The 25,886-nt window shown below is 38.6% G+C and overlaps 4 protein-coding genes across 4 annotated transcripts; all 4 read right to left on the bottom strand.

Annotated features, from left to right (window-relative positions):
- Nucleotides 1-103: 103 nt before the first annotated feature.
- On the bottom strand, nt 104-5,073 carry LOC135081625 (UDP-glucosyltransferase 2-like). The gene is made up of 5 exons (XM_063976381.1): nt 4,375-5,073; nt 3,951-4,145; nt 3,184-3,277; nt 2,429-2,624; nt 104-302 (listed from the first exon to the last, which is right to left on the bottom strand). Exons 2-5 carry the CDS (start codon nt 4,098-4,100, stop codon nt 104-106), a joined length of 639 nt encoding a protein of 212 aa, XP_063832451.1. The 5' UTR covers nt 4,101-4,145; nt 4,375-5,073.
- Nucleotides 5,074-5,544: 471 nt separating this feature from the next.
- LOC135081627 (UDP-glucosyltransferase 2-like) lies at nt 5,545-10,514 on the bottom strand. The gene is made up of 5 exons (XM_063976382.1): nt 9,816-10,514; nt 9,392-9,586; nt 8,625-8,718; nt 7,870-8,065; nt 5,545-5,743 (listed from the first exon to the last, which is right to left on the bottom strand). The coding sequence occupies exons 2-5, from the start codon at nt 9,539-9,541 to the stop codon at nt 5,545-5,547; spliced, it is 639 nt and encodes a 212-aa protein (XP_063832452.1). The 5' UTR covers nt 9,542-9,586; nt 9,816-10,514.
- Nucleotides 10,515-10,985: 471 nt separating this feature from the next.
- On the bottom strand, nt 10,986-15,692 carry LOC135081611 (UDP-glucosyltransferase 2-like). The gene is made up of 5 exons (XM_063976357.1): nt 15,268-15,692; nt 14,833-15,027; nt 14,066-14,159; nt 13,311-13,506; nt 10,986-11,184 (listed from the first exon to the last, which is right to left on the bottom strand). Exons 2-5 carry the CDS (start codon nt 14,980-14,982, stop codon nt 10,986-10,988), a joined length of 639 nt encoding a protein of 212 aa, XP_063832427.1. The 5' UTR covers nt 14,983-15,027; nt 15,268-15,692.
- A 383-nt stretch (nt 15,693-16,075) lies between these two features.
- LOC135081610 (UDP-glucosyltransferase 2-like) lies at nt 16,076-25,009 on the bottom strand. Its single transcript, XM_063976356.1, has 8 exons — nt 24,811-25,009; nt 23,518-23,605; nt 22,925-23,123; nt 19,485-19,679; nt 18,848-19,070; nt 18,039-18,258; nt 17,287-17,506; nt 16,076-16,580 (listed from the first exon to the last, which is right to left on the bottom strand). Exons 1-8 carry the CDS (start codon nt 24,955-24,957, stop codon nt 16,307-16,309), a joined length of 1,566 nt encoding a protein of 521 aa, XP_063832426.1. The 5' UTR covers nt 24,958-25,009; the 3' UTR covers nt 16,076-16,306.
- Nucleotides 25,010-25,886: the final 877 nt, after the last annotated feature.

The raw sequence follows: 25,886 nt of genomic DNA, 5'->3' as shown, positions 1-25,886 counted from the left end.
GTTAATCTTCGAAAGTAGGATAATAGACATGGTATTTAGTTATGTAGGATGGTATTTGACCAGTTTTTCAGAGAAAGGTTCACGTATAACAATACGTTTTGCCTCACCATTTCGTCCAGGTCCATAAGATCTGCGCCCACAGTTCCTCCAGCCTTTGTTTGAAGGTGAAAGGCAGCACGTTGGATGACAAGTAGTCGGCGGAGTAGGCAGGGTTTGTCGGCTCATCTATCAGTCGAAGAACCAACCAGTGCGCGCCCATAGAGTAACTCCAGATCATTGGGCAGTTGTAGAGAGCTGATAATCTGAAAATATGGACAATATTAGATCTACTTCTTATCGTTCGTTCGTTTCAGCCAAATGACGTCCACTGCCGGACAAAGGCCTCCCCCAAGGATTTCCACAAAGACCGGTCCTGCGCCGCTCGCATCCAGGCACCTCCCGCGACCTTCACCAGATTATCGATCCACCTAGTGGGAGGCCTGCCCACGCTACGTCTTCCGGCTCGTGGGCGCCACTCAAGAACTTTCCTGCCCCAGCGGCCATGATTTTGCGGGCTATGTTAATAGTAAACTAACTATACTATACTATATGGATATTCATAATGACCGGTTCTGCACTACCCGTATCCTGGTAATCCTGGTGGTATCGTCAGTCTACAGAGTCCCACTCAGTCTACCCACACTACGTCTTCCGATCCATAGTTTCTAGACTGCATCTCACTTAACACCAGGTGCGATTGCGGTCAAATACCTGCCTTGTCTAGCATAGAAAAAAGGTTCCGATTTTTGCCCCAATGACAATCAGTTCTAAAAGCTATATGACATTCGTTGTTTTAACATTTAATATTTTAACTAGGTTATAGAAGAACTAAAGTCGCTGACATAGCCCAACAGATTAGCAAGCTGAAGTGGCAATGGGCAGGGCTCATAGTACGCAGAACTGACGGCCGATGGGGCAGCAAGGTTCTGGAATGGAGGCCGCGTACCGGAAGGCGCAGCGTGGGACGTCCACCTACAAGGTGGACCGACGACATCGTAAAGGTAGCAGGGAACCGATGGACGCAGGCCGCTACCAATCGATCAACGTGGAAAGCATTAGGGGAGGCCTATGTTTAGCAGTGGACGTCCTATGGCTGACATGATGATGATGATGATGATGAAATTACCTAATAATAGTACGAATAAAATAGATAGAGTTTTCCATTTGATCGACATGATCTCGTACCTATGACTATTTAGTTCTAGACTTGCAAAGATTTACATAAAGTACGTCACCGTCCGTTCGTAATAACGACGAATAATGGCAGGATGGGCTGGCCAGTCCCGCTTCGTTGGTTTTAGTATACGGTACGAATCAATTTGTAGAAGGTCAATCTAACCTATTTTTGTAAACCCCAACAGACTGACACCCAAAAGCAATTTTCTCCAATAAAGAAGTCGTCACCATTTACCAACATTTAGTTAATAAAAGTTCGTACACAAAAATCTGGGGACCATTCAAGTTATTTCTAGCATAATATTATTGAACTTTATTAAACTCAGTAAAGAAAGTATATCGAGCTCAGGAACAAGTGGCGTAACAATATTCATAGTCATTAAATGGTCGATTGCAACGCACAGAATCGGATTTAAAGAACGTAGGAGTACCTTTAAAAATAGTTAGCTATCTTCTTCACCTAAGTTAAAGCACAGTTAAAGTAACCTTGGTGTCACGCACCGAGCAAAAAGATAATTTGCGTCGTTAGTCGTTTTACATCATGGTAATCACTTACCATCAGGTGATTCGTCTGTTTTCGGCCTGCAAACTAGGGATGTTATGGATATGTAGTTTCGGTTATGGATACGGTTACGGATATAGGAATAATATTATACCGGTTTCGGTTACGGTTACGGATATCTGGGCTTTAAAATGCAATTTTTAATAGTTGTCCAACACGGTTCATTCATAGCCGCACACTTTACATCGAATAAAAAGTAATAAAAAAATAAAAATGATACTTGATGGCATTATAAAGGTAAATCAGGCTTTTATGCCCTTGCATATATTACTATACAAAAAACAATTTAAACTGGCTATAACCGAAACTATCCGAAACTTTTGAATCGGTTACGGTTACGGTTTCGGATATTTTTTTCCAATACTCAATAGTTTATTGCTTCCATAATGTTTACAAAAGGTGTTATTGGTAAGGTTTTATTTCGTATATCCGAAAGTTTCAGTTACGGTTACGGATATCCATAACATCCCTGCTACAAACCCCACCGCCACTGGACTATCCCACTCGTAACTCAAGCATATTTTAGCTTACTACAAGGGGTGGATGGAACCTAAACAGTTCCTTTTTTTAATGGGTCAATTGGGATCGTGCGACCCAATCATGTGGTACAAAACGACCCGATTAGAGGGTTCGATATTGAAATTGACTTACCCAGAATATATTTCCGTCTCATACAGATCTACTATCACAGCATCAAACTGCTGGCTTGTGTCTTCTAAGAACTTCTTCACGTTTTCATGTTCGAACATCTTAATACTGGAATATAGTCCGAACTCTTGCATCATTTTGACATCGTTTATCGGTATTTGACCATCCATTACACTTTTGATAGAGAAGGTAGAATCTCCTACGAAAAGTCAAAAATGAGGTGTCTTTGGCCCAGAACAGACGGTGAAACGCAACTGCAACGAAACTGCAACTGTTACTTAGTTACTTTTGAGTTGTATCTAAGTTTCTGCCATAGCGTCCGTTGAGAGACCCCACATGACGCGACCAGTTTGAAACTTTCAGTTTCAGTTTCATTCATCAGAATCATCAGAAAGTTGCAGTTTCGTTGCAGTTGCGTTTCACCGTCTGTTCTGGGCCTTAGGGACGTTATGTGTGGAAAAGCTGCTGTAATGAGTCGAGTAAGATAAGAAAAGGGATCAATCTGGAATGAAAATGGGTAGCGCCAAGCAATAAGCATACGACTTTCATACAAATACAGCAGTTTGTCCAGAAGTAGGTAGTGGTAGTGCAACAAAATAGTGCAGCAAAGTTAGGCATATTCGGGGCATGTTTTGTATACCCTGATGATGACCCCTTCATCATACTAAATACAGAATTTGAATTATACTCAAATGGCAAACCAACGAAATCATTTTAGCACCGATTGGTAAAATAATGCTATGATTACATATTCTTACCTGACACCATTAATTGCTGGTTGCTGCTGATGTCGATTTGTCGAAGCTTTTCATTTTTCTCATTTTTCAGAGGAAATGCTGTGATAAAGGTAACCTACAAGGACACAAAGCGTCTAAGAAACTATAATATATTCTTGAATTGTGATTTATAAAATCTACAATTCGTGCAAAGGACATCAGTGAAATTCCACAATCGTGTGTCTAAAAAATGCGTTGACAAACCTAGGATTAGCCTTAAAAGTGCAACATTAGGTATATTACAAAAGTATTACGTATTTAGGTAGTTATATTATTATCCCGAATTCGACTCTACATCTGCTCTCGTATTTATAATTTTAGATCAGAATTCCTAATGATCTTCCTGCAGCATCTCATCGACTTTAGCATCATTTAATTCATAAAGTTTGAGAAAGGTCGAATAATTCCAGGGTGTTGTTATTCTTGTTATCCCTTACAAACAAACATGAGCTTTTTTATCTATTACTAATATTATAAAGCTGAAGAGTTTGTTTGTTTATTTACTTGAACGCGCTAATCTAAGGAACTACCGGTCCGATTTGAAAAATTATTTCTGTGTTAGATAGCCCATTTATTAAGGAAGGCTATAGGCTATATACCATCACGCTACAAGTAATAGGTGCAAAGCAAAAATGATTTTCACGCGTACGAAGTTGCGGGCACTGCTAGTTATGTTTATAAATGTAACGTTAGTACAAAACTACACATTTTAATCATTTTGGATAGATAATTAACACCATTATTCTTACCTCATGCCCGGCCTTTAGTAGGTGTCTAACGTACCCTTCTCCCAAATTGTTCAAACTCCGAATTGGAAAAGGGAAAACCACTAATATTTTGTACGCATCCGCACAACAAATTACTCCCAAAACACATAAAATTATTTGTGCTTTAGCCATTTTCACTTGAAACAGTGTACATTTGAGTTTTTAATTACACAGTCACTAAAATATTAATACTACTATGAGAGTTCCGTCGGGCTGTTTTGATTTATTTGAATTGTTAGATAATAATTTATCAAAGCGTGATAAAAAATTAAATATTGATAAAACTCTATGTAAAAGTGTTTAAGTCAAAATGTTTGGTTCAATTCAATTAGTTATTTCTCTTCTAATGTTTTTACTAACTAAATTATTACTCCATACAATCACTTTTGTTTTGTATATTGATAACCTTCAACCAACCGGCGCATGCGTCGAAATAACAAAACACAATCACAAACCAGAACTAAACTTTACATCGATGATTTTCTCATAATCCAAAACTCTTTAAATTAACTCTAGTTAAAATACAAACTTTCTAAGCTTCATAATAATTATTCTAGACAAATAAATGTACCGAAATTGAGATCACACGGGGCGGTCCCAAATCAACTATTGGGTTAATAACAAACGAGCATCTAGATATCGACCAAACGATGACGTCACTAGAACACCGATGCAAGGTCGCGTCAATGGACGGGGAAAAATAATTTGTGACTTGTGTGTGATATAAATACGGGCCACAGTATGAACAGGCATTTAGGCAGACTCTACACGTTGGTGCCAAATTTGGTCCCAATTCCTCTCGACTAACGTGTGGATACAGAAAATGGTATTGGCTCCAACATTGAGAGTTGAGACGATGGCGTTGGGGCCAAGTTGTGGATCTGGCAGACATTATATTTTTTTACGACAATTTTAATCGTGTTGTGTGCAAATAATGCAAAACAACATCTAAAAATACATAATTTCAAAATCACTTCGGCGAAATACACAGCACATGTAGCGTTATAGAGCGCAATACATAGGCAGTACACTAGTTATAATCGCAATATCTTGTGAGAAAAACGGACTTCGATGAAATGTTACAATCCTACAGCACTTAGGTTAAAATTATTATTTTATAATAATAATGACGAACGTAATCGCAAACAATGACATATCGCAAAAGCAAGTAACGACAGCTGGAATCCTATACCTCTGTGAAAATAATAATTAATAACACATGTGGTCATTTTCAGTAACGTTTAATTTATCAGCCTAACTTAGGCCCAGAACAGACGGTGAAACGCAACTGCAACTTTTTGATGATTCTTATGAATGAAACTAAACTGAAAGTTTCAAACTGGTCGCGTCATGTGTGGTCTCTCAACGGACGCTATAGCAGCAACTTAAATTGTATCTCTATTGCAATATATAAATTATTAAACAAAACTTACGGGACCACACAAGAAACACGTTACTTTTTTTGCATTTTCAGTTAATCTTCGAAAGTAGGATAATAGACATGGTATTTAGTTATGTAGGATGGTATTTGACCAGTTTTTCAGAGAAAGGTTCACGTATAACAATACGTTTTGCCTCACCATTTCGTCCAGGTCCATAAGATCTGCGCCCACAGTTCCTCCAGCCTTTGTTTGAAGGTGAAAGGCAGCACGTTGGATGACAAGTAGTCGGCGGAGTAGGCAGGGTTTGTCGGCTCATCTATCAGTCGAAGAACCAACCAGTGCGCGCCCATAGAGTAACTCCAGATCATTGGGCAGTTGTAGAGAGCTGATAATCTGAAAATATGGACAATATTAGATCTACTTCTTATCGTTCGTTCGTTTCAGCCAAATGACGTCCACTGCCGGACAAAGGCCTCCCCCAAGGATTTCCACAAAGACCGGTCCTGCGCCGCTCGCATCCAGGCACCTCCCGCGACCTTCACCAGATTATCGATCCACCTAGTGGGAGGCCTGCCCACGCTACGTCTTCCGGCTCGTGGGCGCCACTCAAGAACTTTCCTGCCCCAGCGGCCATGATTTTGCGGGCTATGTTAATAGTAAACTAACTATACTATACTATATGGATATTCATAATGACCGGTTCTGCACTACCCGTATCCTGGTAATCCTGGTGGTATCGTCAGTCTACAGAGTCCCACTCAGTCTACCCACACTACGTCTTCCGATCCATAGTTTCTAGACTGCATCTCACTTAACACCAGGTGCGATTGCGGTCAAATACCTGCCTTGTCTAGCATAGAAAAAAGGTTCCGATTTTTGCCCCAATGACAATCAGTTCTAAAAGCTATATGACATTCGTTGTTTTAACATTTAATATTTTAACTAGGTTATAGAAGAACTAAAGTCGCTGACATAGCCCAACAGATTAGCAAGCTGAAGTGGCAATGGGCAGGGCTCATAGTACGCAGAACTGACGGCCGATGGGGCAGCAAGGTTCTGGAATGGAGGCCGCGTACCGGAAGGCGCAGCGTGGGACGTCCACCTACAAGGTGGACCGACGACATCGTAAAGGTAGCAGGGAACCGATGGACGCAGGCCGCTACCAATCGATCAACGTGGAAAGCATTAGGGGAGGCCTATGTTTAGCAGTGGACGTCCTATGGCTGACATGATGATGATGATGATGATGAAATTACCTAATAATAGTACGAATAAAATAGATAGAGTTTTCCATTTGATCGACATGATCTCGTACCTATGACTATTTAGTTCTAGACTTGCAAAGATTTACATAAAGTACGTCACCGTCCGTTCGTAATAACGACGAATAATGGCAGGATGGGCTGGCCAGTCCCGCTTCGTTGGTTTTAGTATACGGTACGAATCAATTTGTAGAAGGTCAATCTAACCTATTTTTGTAAACCCCAACAGACTGACACCCAAAAGCAATTTTCTCCAATAAAGAAGTCGTCACCATTTACCAACATTTAGTTAATAAAAGTTCGTACACAAAAATCTGGGGACCATTCAAGTTATTTCTAGCATAATATTATTGAACTTTATTAAACTCAGTAAAGAAAGTATATCGAGCTCAGGAACAAGTGGCGTAACAATATTCATAGTCATTAAATGGTCGATTGCAACGCACAGAATCGGATTTAAAGAACGTAGGAGTACCTTTAAAAATAGTTAGCTATCTTCTTCACCTAAGTTAAAGCACAGTTAAAGTAACCTTGGTGTCACGCACCGAGCAAAAAGATAATTTGCGTCGTTAGTCGTTTTACATCATGGTAATCACTTACCATCAGGTGATTCGTCTGTTTTCGGCCTGCAAACTAGGGATGTTATGGATATGTAGTTTCGGTTATGGATACGGTTACGGATATAGGAATAATATTATACCGGTTTCGGTTACGGTTACGGATATCTGGGCTTTAAAATGCAATTTTTAATAGTTGTCCAACACGGTTCATTCATAGCCGCACACTTTACATCGAATAAAAAGTAATAAAACAATAAAAATGATACTTGATGGCATTATAAAGGTAAATCAGGCTTTTATGCCCTTGCATATATTACTATACAAAAAACAATTTAAACTGGCTATAACCGAAACTATCCGAAACTTTTGAATCGGTTACGGTTACGGTTTCGGATATTTTTTTCCAATACTCAATAGTTTATTGCTTCCATAATGTTTACAAAAGGTGTTATTGGTAAGGTTTTATTTCGTATATCCGAAAGTTTCAGTTACGGTTACGGATATCCATAACATCCCTGCTACAAACCCCACCGCCACTGGACTATCCCACTCGTAACTCAAGCATATTTTAGCTTACTACAAGGGGTGGATGGAACCTAAACAGTTCCTTTTTTTAATGGGTCAATTGGGATCGTGCGACCCAATCATGTGGTACAAAACGACCCGATTAGAGGGTTCGATATTGAAATTGACTTACCCAGAATATATTTCCGTCTCATACAGATCTACTATCACAGCATCAAACTGCTGGCTTGTGTCTTCTAAGAACTTCTTCACGTTTTCATGTTCGAACATCTTAATACTGGAATATAGTCCGAACTCTTGCATCATTTTGACATCGTTTATCGGTATTTGACCATCCATTACACTTTTGATAGAGAAGGTAGAATCTCCTACGAAAAGTCAAAAATGAGGTGTCTTTGGCCCAGAACAGACGGTGAAACGCAACTGCAACGAAACTGCAACTGTTACTTAGTTACTTTTGAGTTGTATCTAAGTTTCTGCCATAGCGTCCGTTGAGAGACCCCACATGACGCGACCAGTTTGAAACTTTCAGTTTCAGTTTCATTCATCAGAATCATCAGAAAGTTGCAGTTTCGTTGCAGTTGCGTTTCACCGTCTGTTCTGGGCCTTAGGGACGTTATGTGTGGAAAAGCTGCTGTAATGAGTCGAGTAAGATAAGAAAAGGGATCAATCTGGAATGAAAATGGGTAGCGCCAAGCAATAAGCATACGACTTTCATACAAATACAGCAGTTTGTCCAGAAGTAGGTAGTGGTAGTGCAACAAAATAGTGCAGCAAAGTTAGGCATATTCGGGGCATGTTTTGTATACCCTGATGATGACCCCTTCATCATACTAAATACAGAATTTGAATTATACTCAAATGGCAAACCAACGAAATCATTTTAGCACCGATTGGTAAAATAATGCTATGATTACATATTCTTACCTGACACCATTAATTGCTGGTTGCTGCTGATGTCGATTTGTCGAAGCTTTTCATTTTTCTCATTTTTCAGAGGAAATGCTGTGATAAAGGTAACCTACAAGGACACAAAGCGTCTAAGAAACTATAATATATTCTTGAATTGTGATTTATAAAATCTACAATTCGTGCAAAGGACATCAGTGAAATTCCACAATCGTGTGTCTAAAAAATGCGTTGACAAACCTAGGATTAGCCTTAAAAGTGCAACATTAGGTATATTACAAAAGTATTACGTATTTAGGTAGTTATATTATTATCCCGAATTCGACTCTACATCTGCTCTCGTATTTATAATTTTAGATCAGAATTCCTAATGATCTTCCTGCAGCATCTCATCGACTTTAGCATCATTTAATTCATAAAGTTTGAGAAAGGTCGAATAATTCCAGGGTGTTGTTATTCTTGTTATCCCTTACAAACAAACATGAGCTTTTTTATCTATTACTAATATTATAAAGCTGAAGAGTTTGTTTGTTTATTTACTTGAACGCGCTAATCTAAGGAACTACCGGTCCGATTTGAAAAATTATTTCTGTGTTAGATAGCCCATTTATTAAGGAAGGCTATAGGCTATATACCATCACGCTACAAGTAATAGGTGCAAAGCAAAAATGATTTTCACGCGTACGAAGTTGCGGGCACTGCTAGTTATGTTTATAAATGTAACGTTAGTACAAAACTACACATTTTAATCATTTTGGATAGATAATTAACACCATTATTCTTACCTCATGCCCGGCCTTTAGTAGGTGTCTAACGTACCCTTCTCCCAAATTGTTCAAACTCCGAATTGGAAAAGGGAAAACCACTAATATTTTGTACGCATCCGCACAACAAATTACTCCCAAAACACATAAAATTATTTGTGCTTTAGCCATTTTCACTTGAAACAGTGTACATTTGAGTTTTTAATTACACAGTCACTAAAATATTAATACTACTATGAGAGTTCCGTCGGGCTGTTTTGATTTATTTGAATTGTTAGATAATAATTTATCAAAGCGTGATAAAAAATTAAATATTGATAAAACTCTATGTAAAAGTGTTTAAGTCAAAATGTTTGGTTCAATTCAATTAGTTATTTCTCTTCTAATGTTTTTACTAACTAAATTATTACTCCATACAATCACTTTTGTTTTGTATATTGATAACCTTCAACCAACCGGCGCATGCGTCGAAATAACAAAACACAATCACAAACCAGAACTAAACTTTACATCGATGATTTTCTCATAATCCAAAACTCTTTAAATTAACTCTAGTTAAAATACAAACTTTCTAAGCTTCATAATAATTATTCTAGACAAATAAATGTACCGAAATTGAGATCACACGGGGCGGTCCCAAATCAACTATTGGGTTAATAACAAACGAGCATCTAGATATCGACCAAACGATGACGTCACTAGAACACCGATGCAAGGTCGCGTCAATGGACGGGGAAAAATAATTTGTGACTTGTGTGTGATATAAATACGGGCCACAGTATGAACAGGCATTTAGGCAGACTCTACACGTTGGTGCCAAATTTGGTCCCAATTCCTCTCGACTAACGTGTGGATACAGAAAATGGTATTGGCTCCAACATTGAGAGTTGAGACGATGGCGTTGGGGCCAAGTTGTGGATCTGGCAGACATTATATTTTTTTACGACAATTTTAATCGTGTTGTGTGCAAATAATGCAAAACAACATCTAAAAATACATAATTTCAAAATCACTTCGGCGAAATACACAGCACATGTAGCGTTATAGAGCGCAATACATAGGCAGTACACTAGTTATAATCGCAATATCTTGTGAGAAAAACGGACTTCGATGAAATGTTACAATCCTACAGCACTTAGGTTAAAATTATTATTTTATAATAATAATGACGAACGTAATCGCAAACAATGACATATCGCAAAAGCAAGTAACGACAGCTGGAATCCTATACCTCTGTGAAAATAATAATTAATAACACATGTGGTCATTTTCAGTAACGTTTAATTTATCAGCCTAACTTAGGCCCAGAACAGACGGTGAAACGCAACTGCAACTTTTTGATGATTCTTATGAATGAAACTAAACTGAAAGTTTCAAACTGGTCGCGTCATGTGTGGTCTCTCAACGGACGCTATAGCAGCAACTTAAATTGTATCTCTATTGCAATATATAAATTATTAAACAAAACTTACGGGACCACACAAGAAACACGTTACTTTTTTTGCATTTTCAGTTAATCTTCGAAAGTAGGATAATAGACATGGTATTTAGTTATGTAGGATGGTATTTGACCAGTTTTTCAGAGAAAGGTTCACGTATAACAATACGTTTTGCCTCACCATTTCGTCCAGGTCCATAAGATCTGCGCCCACAGTTCCTCCAGCCTTTGTTTGAAGGTGAAAGGCAGCACGTTGGATGACAAGTAGTCGGCGGAGTAGGCAGGGTTTGTCGGCTCATCTATCAGTCGAAGAACCAACCAGTGCGCGCCCATAGAGTAACTCCAGATCATTGGGCAGTTGTAGAGAGCTGATAATCTGAAAATATGGACAATATTAGATCTACTTCTTATCGTTCGTTCGTTTCAGCCAAATGACGTCCACTGCCGGACAAAGGCCTCCCCCAAGGATTTCCACAAAGACCGGTCCTGCGCCGCTCGCATCCAGGCACCTCCCGCGACCTTCACCAGATTATCGATCCACCTAGTGGGAGGCCTGCCCACGCTACGTCTTCCGGCTCGTGGGCGCCACTCAAGAACTTTCCTGCCCCAGCGGCCATGATTTTGCGGGCTATGTTAATAGTAAACTAACTATACTATACTATATGGATATTCATAATGACCGGTTCTGCACTACCCGTATCCTGGTAATCCTGGTGGTATCGTCAGTCTACAGAGTCCCACTCAGTCTACCCACACTACGTCTTCCGATCCATAGTTTCTAGACTGCATCTCACTTAACACCAGGTGCGATTGCGGTCAAATACCTGCCTTGTCTAGCATAGAAAAAAGGTTCCGATTTTTGCCCCAATGACAATCAGTTCTAAAAGCTATATGACATTCGTTGTTTTAACATTTAATATTTTAACTAGGTTATAGAAGAACTAAAGTCGCTGACATAGCCCAACAGATTAGCAAGCTGAAGTGGCAATGGGCAGGGCTCATAGTACGCAGAACTGACGGCCGATGGGGCAGCAAGGTTCTGGAATGGAGGCCGCGTACCGGAAGGCGCAGCGTGGGACGTCCACCTACAAGGTGGACCGACGACATCGTAAAGGTAGCAGGGAACCGATGGACGCAGGCCGCTACCAATCGATCAACGTGGAAAGCATTAGGGGAGGCCTATGTTTAGCAGTGGACGTCCTATGGCTGACATGATGATGATGATGATGATGAAATTACCTAATAATAGTACGAATAAAATAGATAGAGTTTTCCATTTGATCGACATGATCTCGTACCTATGACTATTTAGTTCTAGACTTGCAAAGATTTACATAAAGTACGTCACCGTCCGTTCGTAATAACGACGAATAATGGCAGGATGGGCTGGCCAGTCCCGCTTCGTTGGTTTTAGTATACGGTACGAATCAATTTGTAGAAGGTCAATCTAACCTATTTTTGTAAACCCCAACAGACTGACACCCAAAAGCAATTTTCTCCAATAAAGAAGTCGTCACCATTTACCAACATTTAGTTAATAAAAGTTCGTACACAAAAATCTGGGGACCATTCAAGTTATTTCTAGCATAATATTATTGAACTTTATTAAACTCAGTAAAGAAAGTATATCGAGCTCAGGAACAAGTGGCGTAACAATATTCATAGTCATTAAATGGTCGATTGCAACGCACAGAATCGGATTTAAAGAACGTAGGAGTACCTTTAAAAATAGTTAGCTATCTTCTTCACCTAAGTTAAAGCACAGTTAAAGTAACCTTGGTGTCACGCACCGAGCAAAAAGATAATTTGCGTCGTTAGTCGTTTTACATCATGGTAATCACTTACCATCAGGTGATTCGTCTGTTTTCGGCCTGCAAACTAGGGATGTTATGGATATGTAGTTTCGGTTATGGATACGGTTACGGATATAGGAATAATATTATACCGGTTTCGGTTACGGTTACGGATATCTGGGCTTTAAAATGCAATTTTTAATAGTTGTCCAACACGGTTCATTCATAGCCGCACACTTTACATCGAATAAAAAGTAATAAAAAAATAAAAATGATACTTGATGGCATTATAAAGGTAAATCAGGCTTTTATGCCCTTGCATATATTACTATACAAAAAACAATTTAAACTGGCTATAACCGAAACTATCCGAAACTTTTGAATCGGTTACGGTTACGGTTTCGGATATTTTTTTCCAATACTCAATAGTTTATTGCTTCCATAATGTTTACAAAAGGTGTTATTGGTAAGGTTTTATTTCGTATATCCGAAAGTTTCAGTTACGGTTACGGATATCCATAACATCCCTGCTACAAACCCCACCGCCACTGGACTATCCCACTCGTAACTCAAGCATATTTTAGCTTACTACAAGGGGTGGATGGAACCTAAACAGTTCCTTTTTTTAATGGGTCAATTGGGATCGTGCGACCCAATCATGTGGTACAAAACGACCCGATTAGAGGGTTCGATATTGAAATTGACTTACCCAGAATATATTTCCGTCTCATACAGATCTACTATCACAGCATCAAACTGCTGGCTTGTGTCTTCTAAGAACTTCTTCACGTTTTCATGTTCGAACATCTTAATACTGGAATATAGTCCGAACTCTTGCATCATTTTGACATCGTTTATCGGTATTTGACCATCCATTACACTTTTGATAGAGAAGGTAGAATCTCCTACGAAAAGTCAAAAATGAGGTGTCTTTGGCCCAGAACAGACGGTGAAACGCAACTGCAACGAAACTGCAACTGTTACTTAGTTACTTTTGAGTTGTATCTAAGTTTCTGCCATAGCGTCCGTTGAGAGACCCCACATGACGCGACCAGTTTGAAACTTTCAGTTTCAGTTTCATTCATCAGAATCATCAGAAAGTTGCAGTTTCGTTGCAGTTGCGTTTCACCGTCTGTTCTGGGCCTTAGGGACGTTATGTGTGGAAAAGCTGCTGTAATGAGTCGAGTAAGATAAGAAAAGGGATCAATCTGGAATGAAAATGGGTAGCGCCAAGCAATAAGCATACGACTTTCATACAAATACAGCAGTTTGTCCAGAAGTAGGTAGTGGTAGTGCAACAAAATAGTGCAGCAAAGTTAGGCATATTCGGGGCATGTTTTGTATACCCTGATGATGACCCCTTCATCATACTAAATACAGAATTTGAATTATACTCAAATGGCAAACCAACGAAATCATTTTAGCACCGATTGGTAAAATAATGCTATGATTACATATTCTTACCTGACACCATTAATTGCTGGTTGCTGCTGATGTCGATTTGTCGAAGCTTTTCATTTTTCTCATTTTTCAGAGGAAATGCTGTGATAAAGGTAACCTACAAGGACACAAAGCGTCTAAGAAACTATAATATATTCTTGAATTGTGATTTATAAAATCTACAATTCGTGCAAAGGACATCAGTGAAATTCCACAATCGTGTGTCTAAAAAATGCGTTGACAAACCTAGGATTAGCCTTAAAAGTGCAACATTAGGTATATTACAAAAGTATTACGTATTTAGGTAGTTATATTATTATCCCGAATTCGACTCTACATCTGCTCTCGTATTTATAATTTTAGATCAGAATTCCTAATGATCTTCCTGCAGCATCTCATCGACTTTAGCATCATTTAATTCATAAAGTTTGAGAAAGGTCGAATAATTCCAGGGTGTTGTTATTCTTGTTATCCCTTACAAACAAACATGAGCTTTTTTATCTATTACTAATATTATAAAGCTGAAGAGTTTGTTTGTTTATTTACTTGAACGCGCTAATCTAAGGAACTACCGGTCCGATTTGAAAAATTATTTCTGTGTTAGATAGCCCATTTATTAAGGAAGGCTATAGGCTATATACCATCACGCTACAAGTAATAGGTGCAAAGCAAAAATGATTTTCACGCGTACGAAGTTGCGGGCACTGCTAGTTATGTTTATAAATGTAACGTTAGTACAAAACTACACATTTTAATCATTTTGGATAGATAATTAACACCATTATTCTTACCTCATGCCCGGCCTTTAGTAGGTGTCTAACGTACCCTTCTCCCAAATTGTTCAAACTCCGAATTGGAAAAGGGAAAACCACTAATATTTTGTACGCATCCGCACAACAAATTACTCCCAAAACACATAAAATTATTTGTGCTTTAGCCATTTTCACTTGAAACAGTGTACATTTGAGTTTTTAATTACACAGTCACTAAAATATTAATACTACTATGAGAGTTCCGTCGGGCTGTTTTGATTTATTTGAATTGTTAGATAATAATTTATCAAAGCGTGATAAAAAATTAAATATTGATAAAACTCTATGTAAAAGTGTTTAAGTCAAAATGTTTGGTTCAATTCAATTAGTTATTTCTCTTCTAATGTTTTTACTAACTAAATTATTACTCCATACAATCACTTTTGTTTTGTATATTGATAACCTTCAACCAACCGGCGCATGCGTCGAAATAACAAAACACAATCACAAACCAGAACTAAACTTTACATCGATGATTTTCTCATAATCCAAAACTCTTTAAATTAACTCTAGTTAAAATACAAACTTTCTAAGCTTCATAATAATTATTCTAGACAAATAAATGTACCGAAATTGAGATCACACGGGGCGGTCCCAAATCAACTATTGGGTTAATAACAAACGAGCATCTAGATATCGACCAAACGATGACGTCACTAGAACACCGATGCAAGGTCGCGTCAATGGACGGGGAAAAATAATTTGTGACTTGTGTGTGATATAAATACGGGCCACAGTATGAACAGGCATTTAGGCAGACTCTACACGTTGGTGCCAAATTTGGTCCCAATTCCTCTCGACTAACGTGTGGATACAGAAAATGGTATTGGCTCCAACATTGAGAGTTGAGACAATGGCGTTGGGGCCAAGTTGTGGATCTGGCAGACATTATATTTTTTTACGACAATTTTAATCGTGTTGTGTGCAAATAATGCAAAACAACATCTAAAAATACATAATTTCAAAATCACTTCGGCGAAATACACAGCACATGTAGCGTTATAGAGCGCAATACATAGGCAGTACACTAGTTATAATCGCAATATCTTGTGAGAAAAACGGACTTCGATGAAATGTTACAATCCTACAGCACTTAGGTTAAAATTATTATTTTATAATAATAATGACGAACGTAATCGCAAACAATGACATATCGCAAAAGCAAGTAACGACAGCTGGAATCCTATACCTCTGTGAAAATAATAATTAATAACACATGTGGTCATTTTCAGTAACGTTTAATTTATCAGCCTAACTTAGGCCCAGAACAGACGGTGAAACGCAACTGCAACTTTTTGATGATTCTTATGAATGAAACTAAACTGAAAGTTTCAAACTGGTCGCGTCATGTGTGGTCTCTCAACGGACGCTATAGCAGCAACTTAGATGCAACTCAAAAGTAACTAACAGTTGCAGTTTCGTTTCACCGTCTGTTCTGCGCCTTAGTTCTATGCTAGTTTCTCTTATACTTCTTCTTACTCTGTCTTTTATTACTCTCTCCAAACATCAAATTCTTCAAATATATCACCAATGCAACCACAGCTATAGCTATCATTAAAATATCTAGATATGCCTTCTGGTAGAATGGTACGAGATTAGCCGGTGAGCGTAGGTGTGGAGCTCCTTGAGTTCGGATGACATGCTCTATCCAGTGTACTAACTCCTTGCCAGGGGCTATTGGACGGTCATGGTATATCTTAGACAGTTTCTTCACTTGGTCTCGGTACCTGCAATTTATAGATTACATTAATGACTTTACTGGTGTTTTAGAGCGATTTTTCCCGTGGTAGACAGATCATCATCATAATCATTACAGCCATAGGACGCGACGTCCACTACTGAACATAGGCCTCCCCCAATGATTTTCATGTTGATCGATTGGTAGAGGCTTGCGTCCACCGCAGCGCATTCCTGCTACATTTATGATGTTCTCGATCCACTTTGTGGGTGGACGGCCCACGCTGCGTTTTCCGTAGGTAGTTAGGTAGAATACCTACATCTATCTTCCTAAATTATATTATCTTCTACCTTCTCTGAAATTAACCATACTGATTTCCAAGTATTCTCTTCTCTGAAAATACTTATCCATACTAACTAATTTACTACCGCTTTAAACTGACCCGCGAACTTCGTAGATTCAATTAATATCGTGTTGTTTTACGTATCTAGAAAGAAATAATGGCGTAAGCTACTTTTAATTGAAATAGGAAAATGGCGGAGTTATTTTTTTTACCACAATTGTTTCCGACAATTTAATAGTTATTCTGCATTCGGGGCGGAGACGAATCCAACAAATCAGAATCATTTAATTAGTCCAGCAGCTCTTTAACTATAGGTTAATGGTATAACTGATCCGACTAACGTCACACTTCTAATCCAATAAGTATTGTACCTACTTACAACAAATGAGTTAAATAGATTTCATTTACTTACTTCGGATTGTCAAACACAACGTTAATAGCAGATCTTAACTCCTCAGGCAAGTTATAAGACAGAGCCACTTGCAGCGCATATCCTCTGGTAACCGCCTTCTCAATGTTGAGGAACTGGTCGTACGAGATGGGAACACCAATGATGGGGACTCCGAAGTGTAGGGCTTCAGTCGAGGATAAAAGCCCTCCGTGAGTTATGAATAATTTGCAGTTGGGGTGCGCTGAAAAGTGATTAAGCTTGGAATGCGCGCCACGGTAAACTTTTATTCGGGCATTTTATCGATCATCGATAAGATTTATCATGGCGCGTAACCTAGCTTGTTAGCCAGTTAACAATTTAAGAGAAGAAGTATTTTGATTGTCCTCTCAAAAGTACCTTTTTTGCCAAGAGCGGAGATTGCCTGTCTTAGATTGTCTCTAGATAATGCTGTTATCATTTTTGTTATGGGGACAGACTTAGGTAAGATTGTGGTAGCTAGCCTGTAGGCCTAAGATGCGCGCCGCAATAAGCGGTTATCACGGCATTTTATCGATTATGCCCATACATTTTGACGTCGATAAAAGTTATCATGGCGCGCATCTTAGGCCTACTGGTGAACTTAGGATAAGCTCTAGCATACCAAACCGAGCAATCAAGGGAATCAAACACGGAACCTCTGGTTGTAAGACAGGCGGTCTTACCATCAGACCACAGAGGCTTTTAGCTATCTTGTCGAGTATTTGTATAAAAGCCAGTTCAACAGTTACTCTTACCTAAAATGCTCTGCTGTGGCGCCCACTTGACTATATGAACATTCTTAGGCAAGTTAGGAAGCTTTCCCTCGTATTTCCAAATAACTGTAGCCTTCAGTTCCCCGAAGGTCTCGAGAAGACCATCAGTTATTTGCTTCGGTATAAGCTCGCTATTCCATACTGACCCCATGCTGAAGTAAATGACACCATGCACAGCATTATCCATTATGGTTTTCAGATTCTGAAACAAGAAATTTAAATATCAGCAAATCAGCATCAGTTAAGGAAGAATAATCATCATCATCACGTCATTCAGTGTCCACTGCAGGAGCACCACCATCTACAATTTACTAGAGAGAGACAAGTCGAGGATTTGGCCTACACTCCACACGCTGACAGAAGGGTTGCGGAGGCCTGATGTTCATATAAATTTATCCCTAAGTCGCCTCTTACGATAAGACTCTGGCGAAACCACATGGAGATCCGTAAACGAACTAAAGTCACTGACATAGCCCGACTGATTAGCAAGCTGTAGTGGCAATGGGCAGGGCACATAGCACGCAGAACTGACGGCCGATGGAGCAGCAAGGTTCTGGAGTGGAGGCCACGTACCGGAAAACGCAGCGTGGGACGTCCACCCACAAGGTGGACCGATGACCTGATAAAGGTAGCAGAAAGGCGCTGGATGCAGGCCGCTACCAACCGTGCGATGTGGAAGTCATTGGGGGAGGCCTATGCTCAGCAGTGGACGTCTTGTGGCTGAAATGATGATGATGAAACCACATGATCTGATGTATTGTTTTAACGCGTCCAGTTGCAAGGTCACTCACCTCAGGTAAAGGTTTTACAGGTGCTTCAATATGGAATCCCCCCACAAATTTCCAGTTCTGGGGGGTCTTCGGTGTGTTACCAGACGCATGGTGGTCATTGCTTAGCACCAATGACGCGTTGTAAATAAGATCATCATAATCCGGCATGATCATGCCACGCTTTTTTAATTCAGGGCCAAATATGCTTATGTAAGCTGCTTCCTCTTTTGGCTGAGTTATGAAGCTGAAAAAGAAAATAGAGATGGTGAAAATACGCAGGGCAATCCAAAACGACTACCTTCTTTAAGCAATTCTTACATAGATTTGAAAAACACGGGTATCCATTTTTTGATGACTGATGTTGCATTTTTTAAGAACTTCAGATTTTGCGTTATTAGTGATCTCATCAAAATAGAGCCAAGATTTGCATGAAAGCGAGTTTTCACCCTGCAGGGTAAACCATTAATCATAATTTTAAAACTAAGTATTTTTTTTTATAAAGGATAATTTTAAGTTAAGTAATTCTTCTACTAGGAGTTGATTCACCACAAGCGATGGGTTGGAACTACTGTACCGATCGGCAACCCGACTCTAACAAACACCATAGAGTAGAGCTATTGTCGGCTCATTAAAATTAAGTTACTACTATCTTACTTACGTTTTAGCATATCGCCATTTCACATTCTCCCAGAGCACTCGGAAGCGGTCTGTGAAGGAAAACGGTGCTATGGGGGTCGTGAAGTAGTCTGAAGAATAAGCAGGGTTTGTTGGATCGTCGATCAGGCGCATGGCCACCCAGTGGGCTCCCATGGAATACGCCCAAATCAGGGGGCAGTTGTACAGAGCTGCGAATCTGGAGATGGAAGATTTCTTTGATTTATAGCAGCCTTTCCCAAAGTGGGCAATAAGTAACGCCTCTCTGTGGACACTGCAGACCTAAAGGCGTTATGAGACCCAGAAAACAAATCGGGGCGTTGTGTAGAGGCTTGGGAGGCGATTTATAATTTTATCTTAATTAACACCGACTGAGCTCTCGACTCTCAGCTACCAATGGGGGCACTAAAAATTAATTTAGTGTCCGACCGAATGTTCGGTTTCGGTTTCGTTTTCGGTTGAGTTTCGGTAAAAACACGAGTTTCGGTTTAGTTTCGTTTTCGGCGGCAAACTTGCCGAAACTACGACCGAAACCGAATGTGCATTCGGGAGTTTCCGCACTGTTATCGGTCATGTTCGGCGCGTTGAATGAGTGAATAAATTCGATCAGAGCCAATGTCGTGATTCGCTCGCTTGTTTGTTTGCTGTTAGTTTTGTTGTGGTGGCGAGTTTTCGAGTGATTTATTTTGAATTTGGTAAGTTTTATCTCGTTTTATGTCGTTATAACATAAGAGCGGGTAGTAAACATAAAAAAAATATCAATATGACTGATAAAAGTTTAATCATGTTTAATCTAACCTACAAATTTTTTTTTGGTTCGCAAATGCTATACGTAAACAAACATTAGTTAGGTAGTTAGTAATGACTATAGTGCATTTCATGGTGATAATATTATGGATTCAGAGTTTCAAAGTTCATTTTAGTATTTATCACCGATCTATCCAAGTGCCAAGTACAGTAGATACTAACTTACGTACTACCAATTTTGTTTTGAGAAATTATTAAGGTAAAAGACCCGACCATGGGACGGGTTATGTAGATGTCCTGAATATTGCGGGTAATTAAAAAAAATCTAGACTATAAATCCTTCTTTTTCTTTTTTTAAACATAATTTGATACCTTTTAGAGTATTAAAATTAAATATTAAAAGGTAATCTTAAAGTTTTGCCTCGCATTAAATTCAATGAAATAACTGTTAAAAAACGGGAATCTGTTTGCTATCTCGGACTAATTTTAGAGAAAAACTTTAGTTTTGTCGAGCACATTAAACAGATCGGTGAAAAAGCTAAAAAGAACTTTTATGCCTTAAGTCACATTTCAACCTCGACGTGGGGTCTAACGTTTAAAATCCTCCGAGTAATATATTCGGCCACTTATTTAAGCTCCATTTGCTATGGTGCACCAGTTTGGGCTGACAGAGCTACTATAGGAGCCGCTCGACGGAAACTACTCCAAAGTCAACGCCTTGCATTGATTTTTCTTTGCAAAGCTTACAGAACTGTGAGCACGGAGGCTCTGCCAGTTCTAGCTGGTGTACTGCCGGTCGACTTAGAGGTACAAAAGCGTGCGGCTATGTACTTCGCATCAAGGGAAAATTTAACCTCCGATTTCTTAAATAGCCGCGATCGTTCTAAAATAAGTAGATTATTTGATTCCCGAGAAGTCGTTGAAGAAGATTTACTTAATGAATGGCAAAAAAGATGGGATACGTCAGTCAAAGGACGTCACTTATATAAATTCTTTCCGAATGTACGCGAACGTCTAACTAGGCGATGGTTAGAAATCGACCATTGCTCGTCGCAGTTCCTCACGGGACATGGCAACTTTAAACATAAACTTCACGAATTTAAACTAGTTCCGTCTCCTTTTTGCGAGTGTTCCACTGATGATGTCAGTCATGAGCAGTCTGCCCATCATATCTTGTGGGAGTGTGATCTTTGGAAACATGAACGTGATATAATGCTTAATTCAATACAACATACATCTGTTTCCGCAATTTATTACACCGATCTTGTCGCGACAAGGAAAAATTTCCGTGCTTTTAAGCGATTTTGTGAAAAATATTATTGGCAGGTAGTTGCTAATTGCTCATAAGATAGGCCCCCTTAATTTAATTTATTGTCCGTGGTGCATAATCTTTTTCTTAAAGGTTTTAAACCTTTGTTTGTCACCTGTCATCCGCTTTACAATGGAGGGAAGTCGAACCTTAATTTCGAACTCCTCCTATGTTCTTCTGATTAATTTCGTTGCGGGTCCAATGACAGTTTAACTTTCCCCCGGGACAAACTTGACCTTCATTGGTTGGGTTTTTGTGGCGGTCAAGCTGTAGATCCTGGCTACACAGGAGTTGCAGTGGTGGGAACGAGAGGTGGGAATAGTCCATACCTTTTAGAGTAAAAAGGCGCTTTATAAGTTCAATTTTAATGCATTTTAAAGAGAAAACAATAAAGACTGTCTGATTATAAATAACGTTTTCTTTATTTTTCCCTCAAAATATGAGCCTTGTAAGGAAGTTTCGGTTTCGGTTTCGGTTTCGGCCGAAATAGACACCGTTGCCGAAATTCGTTTTCGGTTTCGGTTTCGGTCGTAAAACTAGTTTCGGTCGGACACTAATTAATTATTCTCAAAGTGGTCAGTAGACAATATAAGGCAAAAGATAAAGTTTCACACTAAATTGTTTTTTCTTTTTCTAAAGATTTTCGTTACAACCCGGTCGAGTTAAGTGCGCGTGCGCACCTCGCTGGAATGCGACTCTCCGTCGCACTTACCCGCACATTTCGGGGCGTTCGCCCCGTTCGTACCAGAGCATCGATGTGAAATCACGGTCGCCAGGTACGCAGTTAACTTGACCGGGTGATAAAAGGTTTCATAAAAAGTATTGCACTACCAGCATCCTAATCCGCTCCCCATAACTTCAGTACCTACTAAATTCAGTATTAGGGGCTAATTTATCAGATTTTCGCAATTTTATGAAGAAATTGTTGTTTTTAAGCAACATCAACAAAAGGAGGAAGTTTACAATTCGGTTATGTTTTTTATTTTATTTAAAAAAATGCTATATAACTGCGTATTTTACATTAATGAAAATATGGTTTCTGCATCATTCATGTAATATAATTAATTTCTTATAATTTTATTTTTAGTAACGAGGAGTTCTGTAATTGGCCATAAATTGAAATTCCTATCTTTTATCGCTGTATGAATTATCAATGAATAAATAAATAAATTAGTGTACAATACAAGTATAATTAATAAATAATGAAGAATATAAGAATATAAAGTGCCTACTCGTACAAACCTACGTCATAGCACTACCAACTGTAACTCAGTCTGAACTTTCGATAATCTTAAGATGTCGTGTTATTGGCCACTACGGTGAGAAAGAAACAGCATCAACATCATTATCAAAATTTTAGTCAGAACATATTTTCATTTTTAACTTACCCAGCATAGAGTTCAGTCTCCAACAAATCAGCGATGAACACGTCGAATGTCTCTTTTGGATTCCCCATCAGTGCCTTCACATCTTTATTCTCCAATGTCTTCAGAGCTATATCCAGGGTCAGACGCTGGAGGAACTCCACGTCACTGCTTAAGTCCAGGATGTTTTCAAGAATGAAACTTATGTTGTTGAAGTTCTCGTCTTAAATGCAAATGAACAAGGGCGTGAGAACACGATGGTAATTATGAAAGTTAAATAAGCAACATCAAGTAAATCTAGTCCGAATACCATAGTTTTAATAGTTCGATCGGTGTAGTGGTTCGTAACCTCAGAGATCTATGACGTTCGTAACGGACTACTATGCCAGACGCTGCGGGTTCGATTCCCGCACAATAGGTGCAAACATATTTTGTGTCCATCAACAGTGGTAGGGCAAGCTATATTTGGCGCGTGTATAAGTGCCTTGGAAAGGGCCCATGTACTGAATAAACTATGCATTTGAATTTGATTATTTTTTTGTTTTGCTTGCTACATCGTCGTCGGTAGGTACCTATGATTGTATCATAAAGAAGAAAAAATAAATTGAGAAACTCACTAGCTATGATTTCGTAGTTGTCACTAACATCGATTTCACGCAGGTTTGGAATATTCTGCTTCTTGGGGAATGCTGTTATAAATGTCACCTGAAATCATGAAAATTCATTATGAAAACATTTTTCACGTACAATGTTGCTGTTAGTTGTTACCAAATTTAGTATTTCCTTCGACAGTAAGTTGCTCCAAAATATCATAGGCATATTATGCATTACATTATACCTACTAGATTACTACCTACTTAGGTAGGTACCTATCGGTCTTTTTTTAAGAGAGAGAAGAGCATTTTCCTTCATTAAGTAGGTTACCTAGTGGTTTGTAAAACACCATATTGCATAAAAATATGAACTTTTTAAAGTTTCACAGCGGAATAATAAACTGATATTGATATTTCTAATTTTTAAAACTTATTAGAGTTGCTTAAGTATTTCATTTTTATTAACGTTAGCCACAAATTTATTAACAAATCGAAAATTCCGTTTATTCCCGATGTCCCCCACTATTTGTCCACCACTGGTGGACATCGAGAAAAAAAGTTGCAATGTCCACCAGTGGGGGACAGCGCTACTGAAATCTTCCCATTGGGCCCTACTGGTGGACACTGAGAAGAAATGAGTTGCTCTGTCCCTCAGTGGTGGACATCGAAACCAAAAAAGTGCCGTTGTCCTCCACTATTATATTTGTGTTCATGAATACAAACATTTTAGTAAATCTTATACTAATAATTATAATACATAAATTTTTAAAGCATTTTTATTATAGTTTAAAACAATCCTTAATTTATACTGACGCCCCTAGGAAGTGTGCGTTAATCGGAACGGTTTTGTCATTTTTATTTTTCCAAGTACCTACCCACAATGTTCATGTTATCAGAAATTATTGTGTCGGTAATGTTACTATTTTGCACTTATTATCTGTAATAATGTCGGAAATTGCAGGATCTAGTTCACGACAAATTGAAAAAGTTTACATAAATAGGAAAGGTGGGATGTTAAAAAACTGAGAATTACATTTGATACGAATTTAAAAAAAATATTTTTTAATAATCACGAAAACAAAACAAATAGTGGGGGACAATGGAACTTTTTTGGTTTCGATGTCCACCACTGAGGGACAGAGCAACTCATTTCTTCTCAGTGTCCACCAGTAGGGCCCAACGGGAAGATTTCAGTAGCGCTGTCCCCCACTGGTGGACATTGCAACTTTTTTTCTCGATGTCCACCAGTGGTGGACAAATAGTGGGGGACATCGGGAATAAACGGAAAATTCTAATTAATAACGATTGACTTCTTACCTCATGTCCAGCATCTATCAAATGCCTGGCATACCCGTCGCCCAAACTGTTCATACTTCTCACCGGGAAGGGAAAACATAGTAACACTTTGTACGCTTGTAAGTTCACTGCACTGGCTATTAATAAACAAATAAAAAATAATCTCATCGTGCCACTACCGCACTGCACTATCTCTGTCGAAGAATGCCGATATCGTACCTAATTAGGGGAAGGGGGGGCATAGTGGAGTACTTAATTTCAATCGAAAAAATAAAAAGAACCAGATAAGTTATGAAGACTAGTTTTAGTCAAAACGATACTACAAGTATTGTATTATAGATAACTCTAAAAAAAATTAACGAATTGTTAACTATTTTGGCATAAAATAACTTTTTTTTATAGTTTATAATTTTCCGCTTTGCCCTTATCACAAGGGTAAAGTGGAATTGCACTTTGGGCAAAGTGAAAAAGGTACTTATTAAGCGTTTATCTACTCTATTTGAGCATTTTGCTAATGAGGTCAATTAAATGAAATAACATAAACAACTTATTTGGTAATTAGGAACTGTTTTAGGCCATAAAAAACCTTGTCCCTTACTACTGCAAGATCATATATTTTTTGCCACAGTTTTATTGAAAAATACCGGATGAAACTTATCAATCTTCTTTGACGCATCACCAGATTTCAAATGACGATGAAGAGTTCCAAATAGGATACCATATTTTTTTCTACCGAACTAATCGTACTAAGACTCGCTTCCTCCATCGCTCTTCTCATTTGATCTTCTGTCCATGAGCCTTGGTTCCTTTTTCTTTTGTAATAATTATGAACCATCTGAAAAAACAAATTAAATATTTCTATGTGGGAATCATTCCACTTTGCCCCCTTGTAATTTTTTCCACTTTGCCTTTTTGATAATAATTACAGTTTTCAATTGATAACTAAGAAAGTATTAACATTTGTTTAATCTACAAAATGTCAAAGGAATCTATGATAAACAGATATTAGATTTAAATAATAAAAATGCCATCACTACTCACTTTTCACAATAATATCTAGCCTCCAAAATCCTTGAATTTCGTAAGAAACTCACTCG

The sequence above is a fragment of the Ostrinia nubilalis genome, chromosome 20, assembly GCF_963855985.1.
Source record: "Ostrinia nubilalis chromosome 20, ilOstNubi1.1, whole genome shotgun sequence".
Taxonomy (NCBI): domain Eukaryota; kingdom Metazoa; phylum Arthropoda; class Insecta; order Lepidoptera; family Crambidae; genus Ostrinia; species Ostrinia nubilalis.
Note: the sequence above shows the minus strand (reverse complement) of the source record. Positions and strands in the feature narration are given on the sequence as shown.

Excerpts from the sequence above, each read along its gene's own strand:
- LOC135081625 (XM_063976381.1), bottom strand. The coding sequence starts at position 4,100 with ATGGCTAAAGCACAAATAATTTTATGTGTTTTGGGAGTAATTTGTTGT. Across the intron at positions 2,625-3,183 it reads CCAGCAATTAATGGTGTCAG|GAGATTCTACCTTCTCTATC; the intron begins GTAAGAATATGT and ends GACTTTTCGTAG. Across the intron at positions 303-2,428 it reads GAGACGGAAATATATTCTGG|ATTATCAGCTCTCTACAACT; the intron begins GTAAGTCAATTT and ends CCATATTTTCAG.
- LOC135081627 (XM_063976382.1), bottom strand. The coding sequence starts at position 9,541 with ATGGCTAAAGCACAAATAATTTTATGTGTTTTGGGAGTAATTTGTTGT. Across the intron at positions 8,719-9,391 it reads TACTAAAGGCCGGGCATGAG|GTTACCTTTATCACAGCATT; the intron begins GTAAGAATAATG and ends GTGTCCTTGTAG. Across the intron at positions 8,066-8,624 it reads CCAGCAATTAATGGTGTCAG|GAGATTCTACCTTCTCTATC; the intron begins GTAAGAATATGT and ends GACTTTTCGTAG.
- LOC135081610 (XM_063976356.1), bottom strand. The coding sequence starts at position 24,957 with ATGAGATTATTTTTTATTTGTTTATTAATAGCCAGTGCAGTGAACTTA. Across the intron at positions 23,606-24,810 it reads TGATAGATGCTGGACATGAG|GTGACATTTATAACAGCATT; the intron begins GTAAGAAGTCAA and ends TCATGATTTCAG. Across the intron at positions 23,124-23,517 it reads CAACTACGAAATCATAGCTA|ACGAGAACTTCAACAACATA; the intron begins GTGAGTTTCTCA and ends TTTGCATTTAAG.
- LOC135081611 (XM_063976357.1), bottom strand. The coding sequence starts at position 14,982 with ATGGCTAAAGCACAAATAATTTTATGTGTTTTGGGAGTAATTTGTTGT. Across the intron at positions 14,160-14,832 it reads TACTAAAGGCCGGGCATGAG|GTTACCTTTATCACAGCATT; the intron begins GTAAGAATAATG and ends GTGTCCTTGTAG. Across the intron at positions 11,185-13,310 it reads GAGACGGAAATATATTCTGG|ATTATCAGCTCTCTACAACT; the intron begins GTAAGTCAATTT and ends CCATATTTTCAG.